Source organism: Camelus dromedarius, chromosome 5 (assembly GCF_036321535.1).
Source record: "Camelus dromedarius isolate mCamDro1 chromosome 5, mCamDro1.pat, whole genome shotgun sequence".
Lineage (NCBI taxonomy): Eukaryota > Metazoa > Chordata > Mammalia > Artiodactyla > Camelidae > Camelus > Camelus dromedarius.
This window is the reverse complement of record NC_087440.1, coordinates 93895590-93911276: the sequence shown is the minus strand read 5'-3', so window position 1 is coordinate 93911276 and position 15687 is coordinate 93895590. Positions and strand designations below refer to the sequence as shown.

Below are 15687 nucleotides of genomic sequence, written 5' to 3'. Positions count from 1 at the left end.
GGCACAGGGCTGGGGCCCGAGACACTCCTGGGGGCACCTAGCTCCTGGAGGGGCCAGCTCCCCAGGCACTTGGAGACAGGGGCTGCTTAAGCTTGAGGAGAGTGGGCCCCGCTCTGGGACGCTGGCCTGGATCGCCAACCACAAACGCGGTTACTGTATCCAGGTCTTCTCCTCTGACCCTCCACCAGCTCTCCATCCGCAGAGGTCTGGGGGTCTGGGGGAAGGACGTGGCCTGGGAGGAGAATGGCTGCAAGGCAGAAAGTCCCCTCGTGATGGCACAGGGAGGCTAGACCTGCAGGAAGGGCACAGTACCTGGAAACACCCTTCCCGGAACCATGACCTACGCTGTGCAGGCCCCGCCCACCACCCCTCCCCCTCCCTGCCAAACCTCCCCAGGTACTTGGGCCACATCTCGTGTCCACTCTCCTGCCCACTCGCTAGTGAATTCACTCAAGAGGAGAGTCACCCCCAATCTACAGACACTGTTCTGTCCAGTCGACAGGGCCTCCTTGCTGACCTGATGGGCGACTCTGCTCACCCGGCGCTGGGCACCACCCCCTCCTCCTGTCAGCTGCCCACTCCCAGCCCCTCCGGCCGCTCTGCTGACCCCTTCCCTGTCTCACCGTGAGTCTAGGGGGCTGGGTCTCAGCCTGTTGTTTCCTTGCTCTGGGGCCCCTCCTGCCCCAGGCCCTCTTCTGAGATGGACACACACACACACATGTCCAGTAGTCACCTCCACGTGGGTGCCTCACACGAAATGAAATTCTCAGTTCCCCCAGAACTCCTGTGTGACCTCCCACCCTGCAGTTCTCCCGTCTAAGGAAACGCGCCCGTATGGTGGCTCAGGCCTGAGGTCCTCCCCATCACCTCCTTGACCTTCCCCCACACCCGCTGGGTCCCCAAGCCCCACAGCCCACCTCCCTGAGCCTCTCCATGCCCCGCTGACTTTCTCACCCACAGTGCTGAGCTGGCTGAGGGCCACCAGTGTCCCCGCATGGTGACCTCCTCCAGCGCCGCTCCAACCTCATCACTCCCCACTTGGGACAGAACTGGCAGGGTCCCAAACCCGAGCCCCTGCCCCACCACCTCACGGCCCCTTGCCCACCAGGCTCCTTTCAGGCCTCTCCCACCCCAGGCCACTCCGACCCCATCTCAGGAAGGCCTCCCAGCCCAGACGCCTCCCTGCAGGTACCCCTACAGTCTGGCGGCCCCGTGCGCCCGCTTCCCATGTGCTCAGGGATGGGCTCTGCCTGGGCTTAGCAGGGCATGGGCACTCCATCAGGGCCTGTGAGCTCATGAATGAAGTGATGACGGACAAGGGGCCAATTGGCCGTCTTCAGTGTAACATCTGACCACTGTGGGCACCTCTGGAAGCCAGGAAGGGCAGGCTGGAATGCAGCAGGCCCCCATCCTGTTCCCAAGGCAAACCCAGGGGCAGACACCTCAGGCCAAGACCAGACAATGGCTCTGGTCATGAAAACCGCAGGTGCTGGCCCAGGGTCTCATTCAGACACCCTCAGAGACAGTCGGGGACACACGGACCATTAAACCGAGTCAGGACCAGTGTCCCTGGCACCACAAGGCCAGGGAGGCCAGTGGAGGCAACGGAGGGAGGCGATGACCCGCACCAAAGCCCAGGAGGACTGGGGTGAGCTTGGGGTCTCATGAGACCCTGACGTTTTCTGCTCCGCCTGGGAGTAAGCTAAGCCGGAGGATGCCAGTTCCCACTTCTGTCACCTGACTGGGGCCTTGAAGCAAAGCCCACCCCACAGCAATGTTCCCCATCACTAGTCCGCGACGCAAGGGCCAAGAAGGGGTTCCTCCAGGAACAGGTGGGAACCCAAAACAGGCTGTCAGGAGAGGGGTCAGGAACCCAGAACTGGTCCGACTCCGCTCTTCCACACATCCTCCCTGCCGTCCCCGATAGGGCAGCAGAGACCAGGAGGGGACTGGATGGGCCGGCACTAGCCTTAGGCGGAGAAGGCCTCACCAACGGCCCCACCCCCAACCCACAGCCTGGCCCACTGACCCAGTGGCCTCACAGCCCCTGGGCCTTCCCAGGGCGGCTCCCACCGAACCCTCGGGCCCTCCCACCGCCCACCAGCCTAGAGGAGGCTGGATGGCTCACTGAGGGCGTGGTCAGAGGGCGGGACCACGGGGCGGTTTCGGGGCAAAGGCAGGTCTGTTGCCACGGCAGTCCCTGCGCACCCAAAGACAGCCGCCCAGAGGCCACCTGCTTGGGAGGCAAGTGACTCCCGAAGGCCAGACTCCAAATGGCGGCAAGGGGGTCGGGGCAGGGAGGAGCGCCGCCTGCTCACGGGGGCCACGCCCTGAACTGCGGCCGTTGGCAAGACGGGGGCTCAGAGGGGACCCTTTTGGGAGCGGCTGGCTATGGGCACGTTCGGGCGGCAGGGGCATTGGGCGCTGCCATCGGGCAACGCAGGCACGCGCCTGGATCGCCGCGGGGCTCCGGCGGAGGGTGGGGCGGATCCGCGCGACAGCGCCCCCTGTCGAGATGTGCGTGACCACCGCCCAGACAGCCTCGTCCACAGCCTTGCAAGGCCCGAGGTAAAGGGCCCCTCCCCAGAGGCTACCGAGACCTCCTGAGCCTGCAGAGTGCCCAGGTCACACCACAAGTGAAGGCGTCCAGGTGGAGGTCAGGGTAGAGCAGAGCCCTGCAGGTGGACTTCAGCGCTGTGCGCTCTCGCGACAAGGCGTCCTCTCTGCTACTCCAGGGCCCCACGCTGCCTGCGCCCCTGCTGCTGCTGGCTCCATGGGCCTCTGGGCCAGGCTCCACGCTCCTGACCTGCGGCTGCACCGTCCACGGGGAGCAAAGCCTCTGCCTGGTCCCATGTGGCTTCCAACTGTCCTGGGCTGGGGGAGCCCGGGGTCACTGGCAAGAGCCAGGGGCCCGAGACACTTATGGGTCTGAGGTGTGGGGCCAGCGCATCCCTGGGGTGAGGGATGGGTTGCGGTATTCCAGGAAGAGCGAAGTTAAGGGTTATGGTACCTCTGGAGGTGGGGACAGTGAGGTTGGAGGGACCGTGTCTTTGGGTCGGATCAGCAATGGTCCTCCACCCAGGAGCTCCAGAGAGCGGCCTGGGGAAGAGGTCCTGAAAGTGGTCTGGCCTAGCACCCCCACTGTCACGCACTCACACCCCGCCCCTCCCACCTCCCTCCCCAGCTGTCAGACTGGACGCATCAAACAGGCAGAGCCGTGGCACGTTCCATACAAAACTGTAAACACGGGTCTTTAAAATGACAGAGGCCTCCTTGGCCCCAAACTCTGAGCCAGAGGCCCCCACCGAGGGACCCCCAAGGGACCAGACCTCCGCCCACTCTGTCCTCCCTTCCCACCCAGGCCCCCAGTAGGCAGGGGCGGGGCCCTTCTGCCCTGGCTTAGGCCGCACACAGCTGCCCACACGCTGGGGCGGGCTGAAGGAGGCTGAGGTCCGTGGTCCGAGGGATTCCTGAGATGAAGAGGCCGCGGGGGGGCCCACCAGGGACTGGCGCTCACTGCACCCGACCCCTTGGGGAGCCCCCGCCCCCACCCCATCCCATGCAAAGCGCGCACCTGCCGCCACGCGTCTCAACGCCCCGAGGTTCCGCGGGGGCCGCGAGGGCCCTGTCACGTGTCCAGGGCGTCGCGCGTGGGCGAGGGCCCGTGGGGACGGCCCGGCGGGCCGTGCAGCGGCTGCGGCGCGGGCACGGAGTTGCGCTGCGGGGGCGGCGGCTGCAGCTCCAGCGCCAGCGCGGGCGGCGGGAAGTCGCGCACCTGGCGGCGGTACTCGAGGAAGGTGCAGGCTTTGGTGGCGAGAGCCACCACGTTCTTGCCCACGAAGATGGCCGAGACGCGGCTGTCGCGGAAGAGCGCCATGTTGGCGGCGCGCGCCAGCACGGCCACCACGTTGACGGTGGCAAGGCTGAGCACCGGGTAGAGCATCATCTTCTGCGGCGCGATGTGCTCGCCCTGCATGCTGACCTCGCTCAGCGCCACGCACGGCAGCACCAGCAGCAGCATGTAGCAGTAGAAGAAGGTGAGGCCCTCGGCCCACAGTGGCAGACCCGTGCGCGGCGGCTCCCACAGGTTGGCCTGCATGTCCAGCAGGTCCAGCAGGTCCAACGCCACCCAGAAGAGGCGGCCGCGCAGGTCCTCGCGCTTCCGGAAGGTGCGCACGTACTCCATGCGGTCGAGCGCCACGAGCAGCAGGAAGAGGCCAGGCACACACACCGACAGCAGCAGCGTCAGTGCCTTGCGTGCCACCGGGTCGGCCGCGCCGCGCCGAGCCGCCTTGTAGTTCTGGAAGATGAAGTAGAGCTTGATCTCCAGCACGAAGATGTAGAGAAACCAGAGGATCATGGCGTAGCCGCGCTTGGCCGTGCGCACCTCGGCGCCCACCCACACGGCCACGTAGCGCAGCACCAGCAGGAAGCACACGTCACCTACCAGCACGATGATGCACACGCCGATCTTGCGCGGGCCCTGGTTCTGCTCCACCAGGTACGCGTCCATGACCGCCATGCTGCCCATGATCACCAAGGTAGTCAGGCACACGTGGCGCCGGTCCGGGGGCGGCAGCACCATGGTCGGCCGCCGGGGCCCCGACCTGGGCGCGCGCGCCCCCACGCGAGGCGGGACGAGGCCCTGCGGCGGCGGCGGCTCTCAGCCCTCGGGCATGGCGCGGGGCCCGTCCAGCCGCCCCAAGGGCGCTGCCGCTCCCGGCCGGCGAGCTCGGAACCTGAGGAGATCAGAGCAGAGTCAGAATGCGGAGGGGGCAGCCTCCCCCACCCCCAAGACGTGCTTCCTGCGAGGGGCGCTGTCCCCACCCTGGGCCCGAGGCCTCTGCCGCACGCAGGCGCCGATGCGCCCACTGGGGACCGCGAGCCGGAGCGGGGCCTCCAGGGGGCGCTGGAGCCCCACCTGAGACCCAAGACCTCATTCCCGCCACCGCCAGGGAGGAAATGGAACGGGAAGTGGCTTCTTGCCGCCGCGCGTGTCCCCGAGGCCCCGGTGGTTTGTCCCTGCTGGGCCCACGCCGCCGTCTCTCCGGCTCTGGTGGCCTGGGCCCCACGCCCGGGGTTCTGGCCCGAGGCCACTCCCGCGGAAGCTCGGGCGTCCTCTCTCCCGGCGCCGCACTGGGCGGGGAGGCGGGCCTGCGCCCTTCGCTCTGCGCGCTCAGGGCAGGCTGGAGGCAGAGAACAAGTCCCAGACCGGGAGCCAGGGCCCTGGACAGGTTTTCTGATCCAGGACTGAGAGTCAGCCAAGTCCTGAGGATTCCATCCCTGATATCAGCCTCTCCGTGCCTCCCTACCCCTGCCTCGCAGCCCCAGCCTCTTTCCTCCCTGCCCCAGCCGACTCAGTCTCCCCCACGGTCCACTGTCCACAGGGCGTGTGGACCATTCTCAGCCCTGCTCCCACAGTGGCTCCCTCTTGCCCTGGGAGGCTCCTGTCCTGGCAGCGGCCCCTACCATGTACATCCCCCCGCACCCAAGCCAGCTCACCCACGCTGCGCTGCTCGTGGCGGAGGGGTGGTCCCTCTGCCGCTCCCTCCCCATGCACCTCTGGGGCAATCTTAGGAAGCCTGCCTTCTGCTAATGCCCACCTGGGCCTGCTTCGTGTTCCGCAGGCCCCTGCACCTCTCTCACACCCGGGGCACTGGTTGTCATGGCTGTGCTGGTCAGAGTCTCACACCAGACTATGGGTCCCCATACCTGCGCCCGTTCACACGCAGGGGGACGATGGAGGCCCACCTCGCCCACCGGAAAGTCACGTGCAGGCTCACTCCCAGCCAGGCTCCCCACCCCTCCGGTCCCTCCCACAACACACCTGGCCCCTAGGCTCTGTTTACTGCCCTGTCTAGACAAGGACATAAAATTTAATGTTGCCCGTGACTGTGGAGTGAGTGTTCGGCCTGCCCCTGGTGACACCGCAGCCCCCACTGCCTGGGGAAGGAGGCCCCCTTCCAAGAGAGGGCTCCCACCCCTAGCCTCATTGCTGCTGCTACCCCACCCAGCACCGCCTTCCAGGGTCCCTGCTGCCACACCCAGGACCCTTCAACCACTCTGAGCTCGGACACGTGGAGCAGAAAGTGCCTTGGGAGGGCCGTCAGCCTAGTCCCCGGGCCTCCTCACTTCCAGGAGCCCCTGCTCCCCCCGCCACACACACATACCCCGTTTCCACCCCCACTGGGAGGACACGCTTGACCCACGAAGCCCCCCACCCCGGCACCTGGGCTTCCTGTGGCTGCAGCAGCGGCCTGGGAATTTCCTTCGTCCCAGCACTCCGCCACGGCAACTAGCGAAATAACCCCTGCACCACCAGCCCTTCCCTCCTCACCCACTCCACGGCGTTTGCACCCCTCAGTCACTCATCAAACATGGGCAGAAGGCTAAGGGTGCGGGCACAGACCCCATCCCGATGGGAGCTCACAGAGGGAGCCCCAGCCCCTGGCCCCCAGGAAGCCAAAGCCAGGGCCTGACCACCCCTCCCCCACGCCCTGCCCAGGCCTCTCCCTGGGGACTGGCCCCAGGCCCTGCTGCCCTGGCCGTCGTGTGCCCGCCCTGGTGCCCCTGCATGCCTCACTGCCTGGTCCTCACAGACTCTGGAGCCTCCGGGCCCCTCACAGCCCGCCTCTTCCCCGGCGCCTTGCACGCCCCCCTACCCCAACCACACCTCAGTGCCCACAAGGGGTGGCAGGGGGCGAGGAAGGGAGCACCCTCCCCCAGCTCGATTGGACAGAGGGCGGCGACGGGGTTGGGCCGCTCCCGCAGGCCGTATCTCCGCTCCTCTGCCCCCACCGCCCGCTCCCCCGACAGGGCCTGGTCCCGGCCCTCCCGCCTCCCAGGCCTCACCCCTGCAGCGCCGCCCCTGAATCCCATCGCGCCTGTGGTCGGGGGTCACCGGGCGCCCCCGGCCCGCGCGCCCTTCTCGCACCTACCCGCCGCGGGCCAGATGCTGCGCTGCGCCGGGGCCGGCCCCGCGGAGCCTGTCTGTGCGCGGAGCAGAGGCCGCGCTCCTCTCGGCTCGGCTGCGCCCCCTGCCCGCGCGCCCGCGCGCCCCGCCCCCGGCTCGAGGCCCCGCCCTGCGCGCCCCGCCCCCTGCGCCTGCCGGACCGGGACTGGGGTCCCCTCGCCCCCGCCCCCTCCGCAGCGCTGGTTGCCACGGCGACAGCACTGCGCAGCAGCGGCCCCCTGGAGGGATGGCGCTGGGAAGCCGGGTCCACGCAGGCCTCAGGAAGTGTCCTCTCCACTCTCCTCACCGCACCCGGAGAATCGCGTGGCAGGCGACTCAGTTCTGCTCACAGCCTGAAATTCCGCGGCAGCCCTCACCCCGGCCGCCAGCCAGGGTGACCCCAATTGCCTGCGACAGGGGGCCTGCGGGACCCCGTGCCCTACCCGCGGAGCTAGCCCCGACGTGGCGGCCGGGCTGACCACCCGCTATCTGCAGGTGGCCCCACTAGCCCTTGTTTAGGGACATGGTGCCACGTCCCAGAGAGCCTGGCGTCCTGGATTTCTCCAGCCTTCTCGGGTTTTTTCTGAGAACTGAGAACGGAGAACAGGGACAGTGGGCTGCCCTCATCCTCTTTTCCAAACGTCCAGGGGGCACGCTAGGCTTCAGAGGCCCTGGCTTCTTTCCCCAAACACTGTGCTCACTGAGCACCCCCAACATCCCAGCCGTGTCCACTCCAGCATGAAGGAGGGGAGGAGCAGACCGGTTTCCTGCCTGCGGGCCTCTGCAGAGGAGCAGACCAGGTCAAAGAGGCGAAGGGACACCCCGGGTCCCAGTCACGCCTGGTGTGCTTGCACTGAGGCCCCAAGCAGGTGCCTGGGTCCACACAGGTGGTGGATCCTGTGCCGGTGCTTGGGTCCCGGGTCTGTGCAGGTGACCGGACCTGGTGCTGTCTGTCAGCACTGGGGGTCACGGGTACATGGAGACCAGTGGGAAGTGAGGACAGCAAGTTGCCCCGGAGCACAGGGGAGGCGCCCAGGTGCTCTTGGGCTGAGCCCTCAGGAAGGTGGATGGGGGAGGGGGTGCCAGCCTCCACAGCCACTCACACACTTGCTCTCCCTGGAGGAAGGACAGTCAGGATCCCAAAGCTGCTTCTGTGCCCAGATCCCACAGGGATGGTTCACCTTCCCCAGGTAGACCTTCAGATGCCTCCCTGCCTCCAGGGACAAAGGGTGTAACAGCATGGATGGAGGAGGTAGAGGAGACCCCGGGCTCCATCTGGTCAGTGGGCACCGCCAGCCACCACCCAGCAGACCCACCCTGGCAGGCCTGGGAGGCAGATGCAGGCCAAAAGCAGCTCCAGGGTCCCCTGGGCCCACACGGCCGCCCACTCCCTCCCCTCTCCACTCTCTGGGAGGGACTGCCCCCCAGCCACCCGACCCTTCTCTGCTGCCTCTCTCCCTCTGCCTCCCACACCTCTCCCAAATGCTGCTCAAAAAACCCACTCTTTAACCCAAAACCTGCGTGCCTGAGCCAGTGCTCTGCACTCACACACATCCCCAAACACCCAGCCCTGGTTCTCACCTCTGACCCTGCTGTCTGTGCATCCGACGCCAGGGCCGGGCCCAGAATACCTGGGACACGTACCAGGCCCCCTCTGGAGAGTGTGAAACAGTTAATGGCATTGTGACAGGGGATCACCCCAGATTATCGGATGGGCCCACTGTCATCACGCGTGTCCTTATGGGACGGGGACAGAGGTATGAGAGTCAGAGATATTTAAGATGCTGCGCCCTGACTTGGAGGGAGTGGCCAGCAGCCAAGAAACACAGGTGCCTCTAAAAGCTGGAAAAGCCAAGGAAATGAATTGTGCCCTAGAGTTTCCAGAAGGAACCAGCCTGAATTTTAGCCCAATGAGACTGCAGAACTGTGAGACTGGAAACGTGTTGCCTTAATTTGTGGCACCTTGTTACAGCAGCAATCGGTCACTAATACAATAGCTGACCTAAAATCACTCTTAGAGGCAGAGTTTGCTGTAGCAAGCTTGCTACAGGATGCACTCTGGGCAAAGAGAAGAATCCCAGATGAGTTCGGGGAGGCGAGAAGCAAAACAGAGTGCAGGATGTGGCAAATATGTGGGGAAATCTGAACGAACACAGACTGTGTGATAGTGACGAAATGTTTAGGGACGAAAATGTTTTAGAAGACGTGAAGTGAAAATGCAAACCGGCAACGGCCCATAAAGCAAGAGTGAAATGGAGACGAGGGTTCTGACTAACGCTGGACAGGCAAGGAAGCACCTGGAACTTCCAGTTGCAGCACCGAAGGGACACACGGATTGTTAAGTTACAAACATGTAGAAAGAAACTAACGGAGTTTTTTAAGAATCAGTCCTGGGAGGGGGAGGGTATAACCCTAACCTTAACCCGAACCCGAACCCTAACCCTAACCCCAACCCCAACCCCAACCCCAACCCTTACCCTGAGTCTAACCCTAACCCCAACCCCAACCCCAACCCCAACCCTAACCCTAACCCCTAGCCCTAGCCCTAGCCCTAGCCCTAGCCCTAGCCCTAGCTAGTGGGCAAGGGTGTAGCTCAGCGGTAGAGTGCCTGCTAAGCATGCACAGAGTCCTGGGTTCAATCCCCAGTACCTCCACCAAGAAATAAACAAACAAACTAACAAACCTAATTACTTCCGCCACCACCACCCCCAAAAAAGAATCATCCCAAAAGACAAGAAAAGAGAGAGAAAATAGAGCAGCTGCAGAAGTTGGAAAACTTCTAAAGATGGCAGATTTAAACGCTAATACATCAGCAATTACGTTAGATGCAAATGGACTTAATGTCCCCATTGAAAGACCAAGAGGATTGGTCTGATTTTTTTTTAATGTCTACTTTTTGTTTGTTTTTTCAGGGGGAGTTAACTAGGTTTATTTATTTTTATTTATTTTTTAAGGGAGGTACTGGGGATTGAACCTAGGACTTCGTGCATGCTAAGCATGTGCTCTGCCACTGAGCTATACCCTCCCCTCTGATTATTTTTTTTTAATCAAATTAGATACTGTTCACAAGGACACGTGGAAATGACAACACAGTAGACAGGGAAAGGATAGGAAGAGATCATGCACTTACCCGCCGAAGGAAGGTGGCGTGCAGATGACCGCGGGGGTCTCCGTGTGAGCACTGCTCACCTGGGAGACCGTCCTGTTCCCCAGCGACTGGTGACAAAGGGCCAGATGAACTGTCATGGTGCCTGGAGTTTACCTCCAAACGGTCCAGAATAAAATGTACACTTACAAGGGGGAGGGTAGAGCTCAGAGGTAGAGCACATGCTTAGCATGCATGAAGTCCTGGGTTCAATCCCTAGCACCTCCATTAAAATAAATACATACATAAATACATAAATAAATATCTCCGCCCCCCAAAAAAAATTTTTTAAGTACACTTAAGCACACACACTTCCATAAGGATAATCCAAATGCAGTAAGACAGGGAGAGTGGCTGAATTGAGACCAAGGATTTGTATTTGTTCGCTGTGTTTCTCTTTTACGTCTCTTTGGTCCCCTTTTGTGAGGTGGAGTAAACATGGCCGATGCAGGCAGTCCCACCCAGGCTGCGGTCAAGGCAGCAGGTTCACAAGCACCATTTTAAGGAGAGGACCTTCTCTCCCTCTGGTGAGAGGAGACATGGTTCCAGGAGGAGGGACCCTCTTGTTTTGAGGGGCGGAGAGAGCCAGGCCCTGCTCTGTCTCAAGATGCAGGGACAGTCACAGGGAGTGTGCAGAAGATGGGGTGACTAAGACTCCAGACGTCCACCTTGGGGCTGGAAAGGGGAGCCCCCTGGAGCCAGAAAGTAACGGAGATGTGATGGAGGGGAGGCTGCAGCAGCAAGCAACACGTGAGGTTGCTGGTGACTTGTGGGCTCAACCCCCGCTCTGTGTGCCTGGGTCCGATCCCAGTCGTCACACCCAGCCTGAAAACTGAACTACAGGACACAGCGCTGCCCGAGTCCCCCGCTGGCCGCTGGGCCGCGCCCGCGCAAGACAGATCCAAACAACACTGCAAAAACAACGGACGCTGAAACCGCTGCCCACAGAAGGCGACTTGGAGTTCGCAGCCTGAATGCAGCAGGGTTGACTGCGCACTGAAACAAAAATACCGCCGTCTCAGTGGGATTTAAACAAGACCAGATGTTCACAACGTAATGTCCGAATGTGCAGGACACAATCCAAAATGACTCTGCCTGTGAAGAACCAGGAAAATCCAACCCACAAGGGAAAAGACCAACAGCCACCCAGGCCACGGTGATGCAAAAATCCTCAGCGAAGTACCAGCAGAGAGAACTGAGCAACATAAAAAACAAAATCAAAGGAGTACCACAACCACATGGAGGTCATCACAGGAGAACAAGGCTGGCTCGGCATGTGAAAATAAATCAGTGTGACCTACCATCCTAGCAGTCTAAAGAAAAAAGCCATGTGATCATACCAATTCATGCAGAGAAAAAGGTTGACAGAATTCAGTATCCATCCATGATAAACACTCTCAGCAAACTAGAAACAGGAGACATTTTACTTAATAAAGGGCATCTTCAAAACAAAACAAAACAGAACGACAGCCAACATGAAAAGACAAGGTGCTTTGCCCTAAGATCAGAAATAAGGCAGAGATATCCCCCAGTCCCCCACTATTCGCTGTCGTGCCCGCAGTCCTAGCCAAGGCAATAAAGCAAGAAAAAATAAACAAATGACATACAGAATAGAAGGAAGAAATAGACTCTCTATACTCAGAGATGACACGAAAGTCTATGTAGAAAATCCCAAAAATTCTACAAAAAACAAAAAATATCCGCGTGCTAGTAAGTGAGGTTAGCAAGGTTGCAGGATACAAGGTCAAAACAACCTCAATCCTGCCTCTGCTGAAAACAAACAATGGAAAATTAAAATTTTTAAAGCCATAACATTTACTTTAGCTCACTCCAAAATTAAATACTTTGGAATAAGTCTGACAAAGCACGTACAGGATTTGCATGCTGAAAACTGCAAAACACTGATGAGAGAAAGCAAGTCCTAAATAAATGGAGAGAAAAATTGTGTTCGTGAGATGGAAGATTCTGTGCGGTTAAGATGCCAGTTCTCCTCCAAAATGACCTACAGATTCAATGCAATACCAATCAAAATCCGTGGACAAAATGTTATAGACATAGACAAGCTGATTCTAAAGTTTAGGTAGAAATGTGAAGGAACCACAATGGGCAAAACAACTCTGGAGAAGAAGGGGAAAGTTGGAGGACTCTCACGAACCAAGTTTAAGACTTATTGTAAAGATGAAGTAACCAAAACTGCCTGTAATGGCAAAGAGACAGATCAATGGAACAAAATGAGGTGTGGAATTAAACACACACCAACATGGCCAATTGATTTTTTAACAGCTTTAATATGATATAGTCACATACCGTATGATTCACACATTTGAAGTTTACAATTCAATGGTTTTTAGAATATTCACGCACATCATAATCCTAGAGCATGTTCATCACCCTAGAGATAAGCCCCAGGCTCACTGGCAGTCACTCCCCAGTCCTTCCCCGCTTTCCCCAGCCTCTGGCAACCAGCAGCCTCCTTCCTGACCCTGCAGATTTTCCTCTCGGGCACTTCATACAAACAGAACCATACAACATGTGGGCTTGTGACTTCCTTCTTTTACTAAGCAAAAAGCATTCAAGATTCATCCATGTTGGAGTATGTGCTACTATTTTATTCTTTTTTACTGCCAAATAACATTCCATTATTTATTCCAGTATTCATTTTATTATCTATTCATCAGTGGATAGACATTTATGTTGTTCCCACTTTTCGGCTGTAATGAATAATGCTTCAGTGAATACTTTGTGCAAATTTATGTGTGGACACGTTTTCATTTCTCTTGAGGATGATACCCAGGAATGGAATTGCTGGGTATACGTAACTCCATGTTTAACATTTTGAGGAACTACCAACTGTTTTGCAGACCATGTTACATTCCCACCAGCAATGTATAAGAGTTCCAATTTCTTCACGTGCTCGCCAGCAGTTGTTCCTGTCAGGATGTCGTAGCCATCCCCATGGGTGAAGGGGCATTTATCTCGCTGTGGTTGGAGTTTCAGCTTGCGTCTCCCCTGTGGCTGATGATGCTGGGCATCTTTTCATGTGCTTATTGATCAAGTGTGCACCCTCTTTGGAGAAATGTCTGCTCAAGTCCTTTGCACATTTTTCCATTGAGTTATTGCCTTTTTACTGTTGAGCTGTAGGAATGAGTTCTGTTTATATTTTGGATACAAGTCTCTTACCAGAGACATGTAATTTGCAAAATTTTTCTCCAATTCTGTGAGTTCTCTTTTCAACTCTTGTGATGGTCTCTTCTGAAGCATAAAAACTTCTGACGAAATCCAGTTTATCTACCTCGTCTTTTGTTGCCTGTGCTTTTGGCATCAGATCTAAGAAGGTTGTGCCTAACCCTAGGTCATAAGAATTTTCCCCTATGTTTTCTTCCAAGAGTTTCATAGGTTTAGGCTTTAGATTTAGGTCTATGATCCACTTTTAGCTAAATTTTATGTATGCCGTAAGGAAGGGATCTGTTGTGGGTTAAATAATGACCCAAAAGAGATATGCTGAAGTCCTGCTCCCAACACCTCTCCTGGAAATAGTCTCTGCAGATGCACTCAACCCAAATGGAGCTCATACTGGATTGGGACGGGCACTAAATCCAAGGGCTAGCATCCTTACAAAGAAAGAGAGATTTGGGGAGGTGGGGGGTGATATAGCTCAGTGGTAGTGTGCACGCTTAGCATGCATGAGGTCCTGGGTGCAATCCCCAGCACCTCCATTAAACACACACACACACAATGCAAAGTAGAAATGAAACAAAATGGGAAAACACACAGACTTGCATTAATTAGGGCCGCAGTTCCCAAACTGTGTGCCAAGGCACCACCGGGTGCCATAGTGAGTTCTCAGGGGTGCTACAGTGTATTTTAAACTTTTGAGGGAAACACAGGAGTACACACCATGTCAGACAGACACCTGGTGAACGATGCAGATGAGCTCAGAGTTTCAATGCTAGATCACACTGCTTTCCTTTCCAGGAAACCTCTTTGCAAAGCTGGCTTAGCAGCAGTGGCCGGAATAAGAAGCAAACATCTGGCCAGAATCCTCGTGGATCAGGTAACTCAGGTGGCAGTGTCCCATGTGATTAAGGTTTGAGAAGTTTTATGGAGTCTGACCATTTCAGACATCCTATTGATAAGTGGTTGTAGTTATTGAAGAATTAAAGGTTTGGGGTTTTTTTTCAGTTTGTGTGTTCATTTATTTTTGGTTTTGGTTTTGTTTTCCACACTGCTACGACTAGGTTGTTAGCACCTAAATACTTAGTAAGTCCTTCCGTTCTAATAAACACAAGTGTTAGGTATTTCTTTGGACCAAGGGGCACTGTGAAAAAATTACCAAGCCATTACGCACCCCGTGAACTGAGGAAGAGCAGGAGCCTGGGTTGGGGTGATGCCAGCTGCCAAAACAATCGGGTCCCAAGAAACGACTGCTGGGGAGGGCTGACCTCCACTGCTGTGCTCCGCCCAAGGGAGACGCCCCGGGTGCCAGCTGGTCCTGTACCTGGTGCCCCTCCAGGGTCTCTGGGGGCTGCACAACTGTCCCCATCACGCCCACACCCCGTTCTGGACAGCCTGGAGACCTGATAAAACCAGACTAGAAAGGAGCGTCCGCACCCTCATGGTCACCATAGCCTCATTCACAGTAGCCAAGAGCTGGGAGCAACCCAGATGTCCACAGAAATCTGAGTGGAGATGCCTCCTGAGGTCCACCCATAAAAGGAATATTTTTCAGCCATAAAAAGGCAGGAAATCCTGATTCCTGCTAAAACATGGATGAACCTCGAGGACTTTGTGCTGAGTGAAATAAGACAGTCCCAGACGGACAGATCCTGTCTGATTCCACTCAAGTGAAGTATCTAAAGTAGTCAGAATCGCAGGGACTGGAAGCCGAGTGGTCGCCAGGGGCTGGCAGATGGGTCGGTGTTCAGTGGGGACAGCGTTTCAGGGCTGCAGGATGCAAACAGTTCTGGACATCTGTAGCACAACAACGTGAATACACAAAACACGACTGAACTGTACACTTAAAAATGGTTAAGGTGGTAAACTTAATGCTATGTGCTTTTTACCACAATGGAAAAAAAAAAAAACTGTCCCTGAAAGGGAAGGGGAAAAAAGTTGGGAATTGTAAATAAAGACCATAAGCAAACCAGAAAAGAAACAACTTAAAACACGAGCTGCCAGCTCACATGCCCCACAGCCAAGAGAGCCTCAGACCCAGACCCCAAATCTACCAGAACCACTGGGCCCCAGGGCAGCACCCTCACCTGCCCTCTGGCTGAACCCCAGCTCTGCCCGCAGAGGCACAGGAGGCCTTTCACAGTGAAGACAGGCCCTCCACCCTGCTCAGAAGACGCTCCAAAATCCTGACCTGGGGCCACGGGGGTCTGCAGCCCTTGCCCCTCCCCAACCTCCTGTCTGAGCTCACACCCTACCTCCTCCCTGGCACACCCCACACAGCTCCTCATTGCACCTCATCTCCTCGGCCTGGACCGCCCACCCCAGGACACTCGGCATCCTGCCCTCCCCTCCTTCAGGCCTCAGATTTCCCTCCCGCCTCCAGGCAGGACTCCTCTGACCACCACCCTCTGTCACC

The 15687-nt window shown here is 57.9% G+C and overlaps 1 protein-coding gene across 2 annotated transcripts; it reads right to left on the bottom strand.

The window, feature by feature from the left end:
• Positions 1-2879: 2879 nt before the first annotated feature.
• Positions 2880-4653, bottom strand: TMEM121 (transmembrane protein 121). 2 transcript variants are annotated; one of them, XM_031454491.2, is made up of 2 exons: positions 4448-4653; positions 2880-4300 (listed from the first exon to the last, which is right to left on the bottom strand). In XM_031454491.2, exons 1-2 carry the CDS (start codon positions 4583-4585, stop codon positions 3629-3631), a joined length of 810 nt encoding a protein of 269 aa, XP_031310351.2. In that variant the 5' UTR covers positions 4586-4653; the 3' UTR covers positions 2880-3628. The 2 variants fall into 2 exon arrangements, with proteins under 2 accessions (XP_031310351.2, XP_031310350.2); XM_031454490.2 differs by having other exon boundaries at positions 2880-4653.
• Between the last annotated feature and the right edge of the window lie 11034 nt (positions 4654-15687).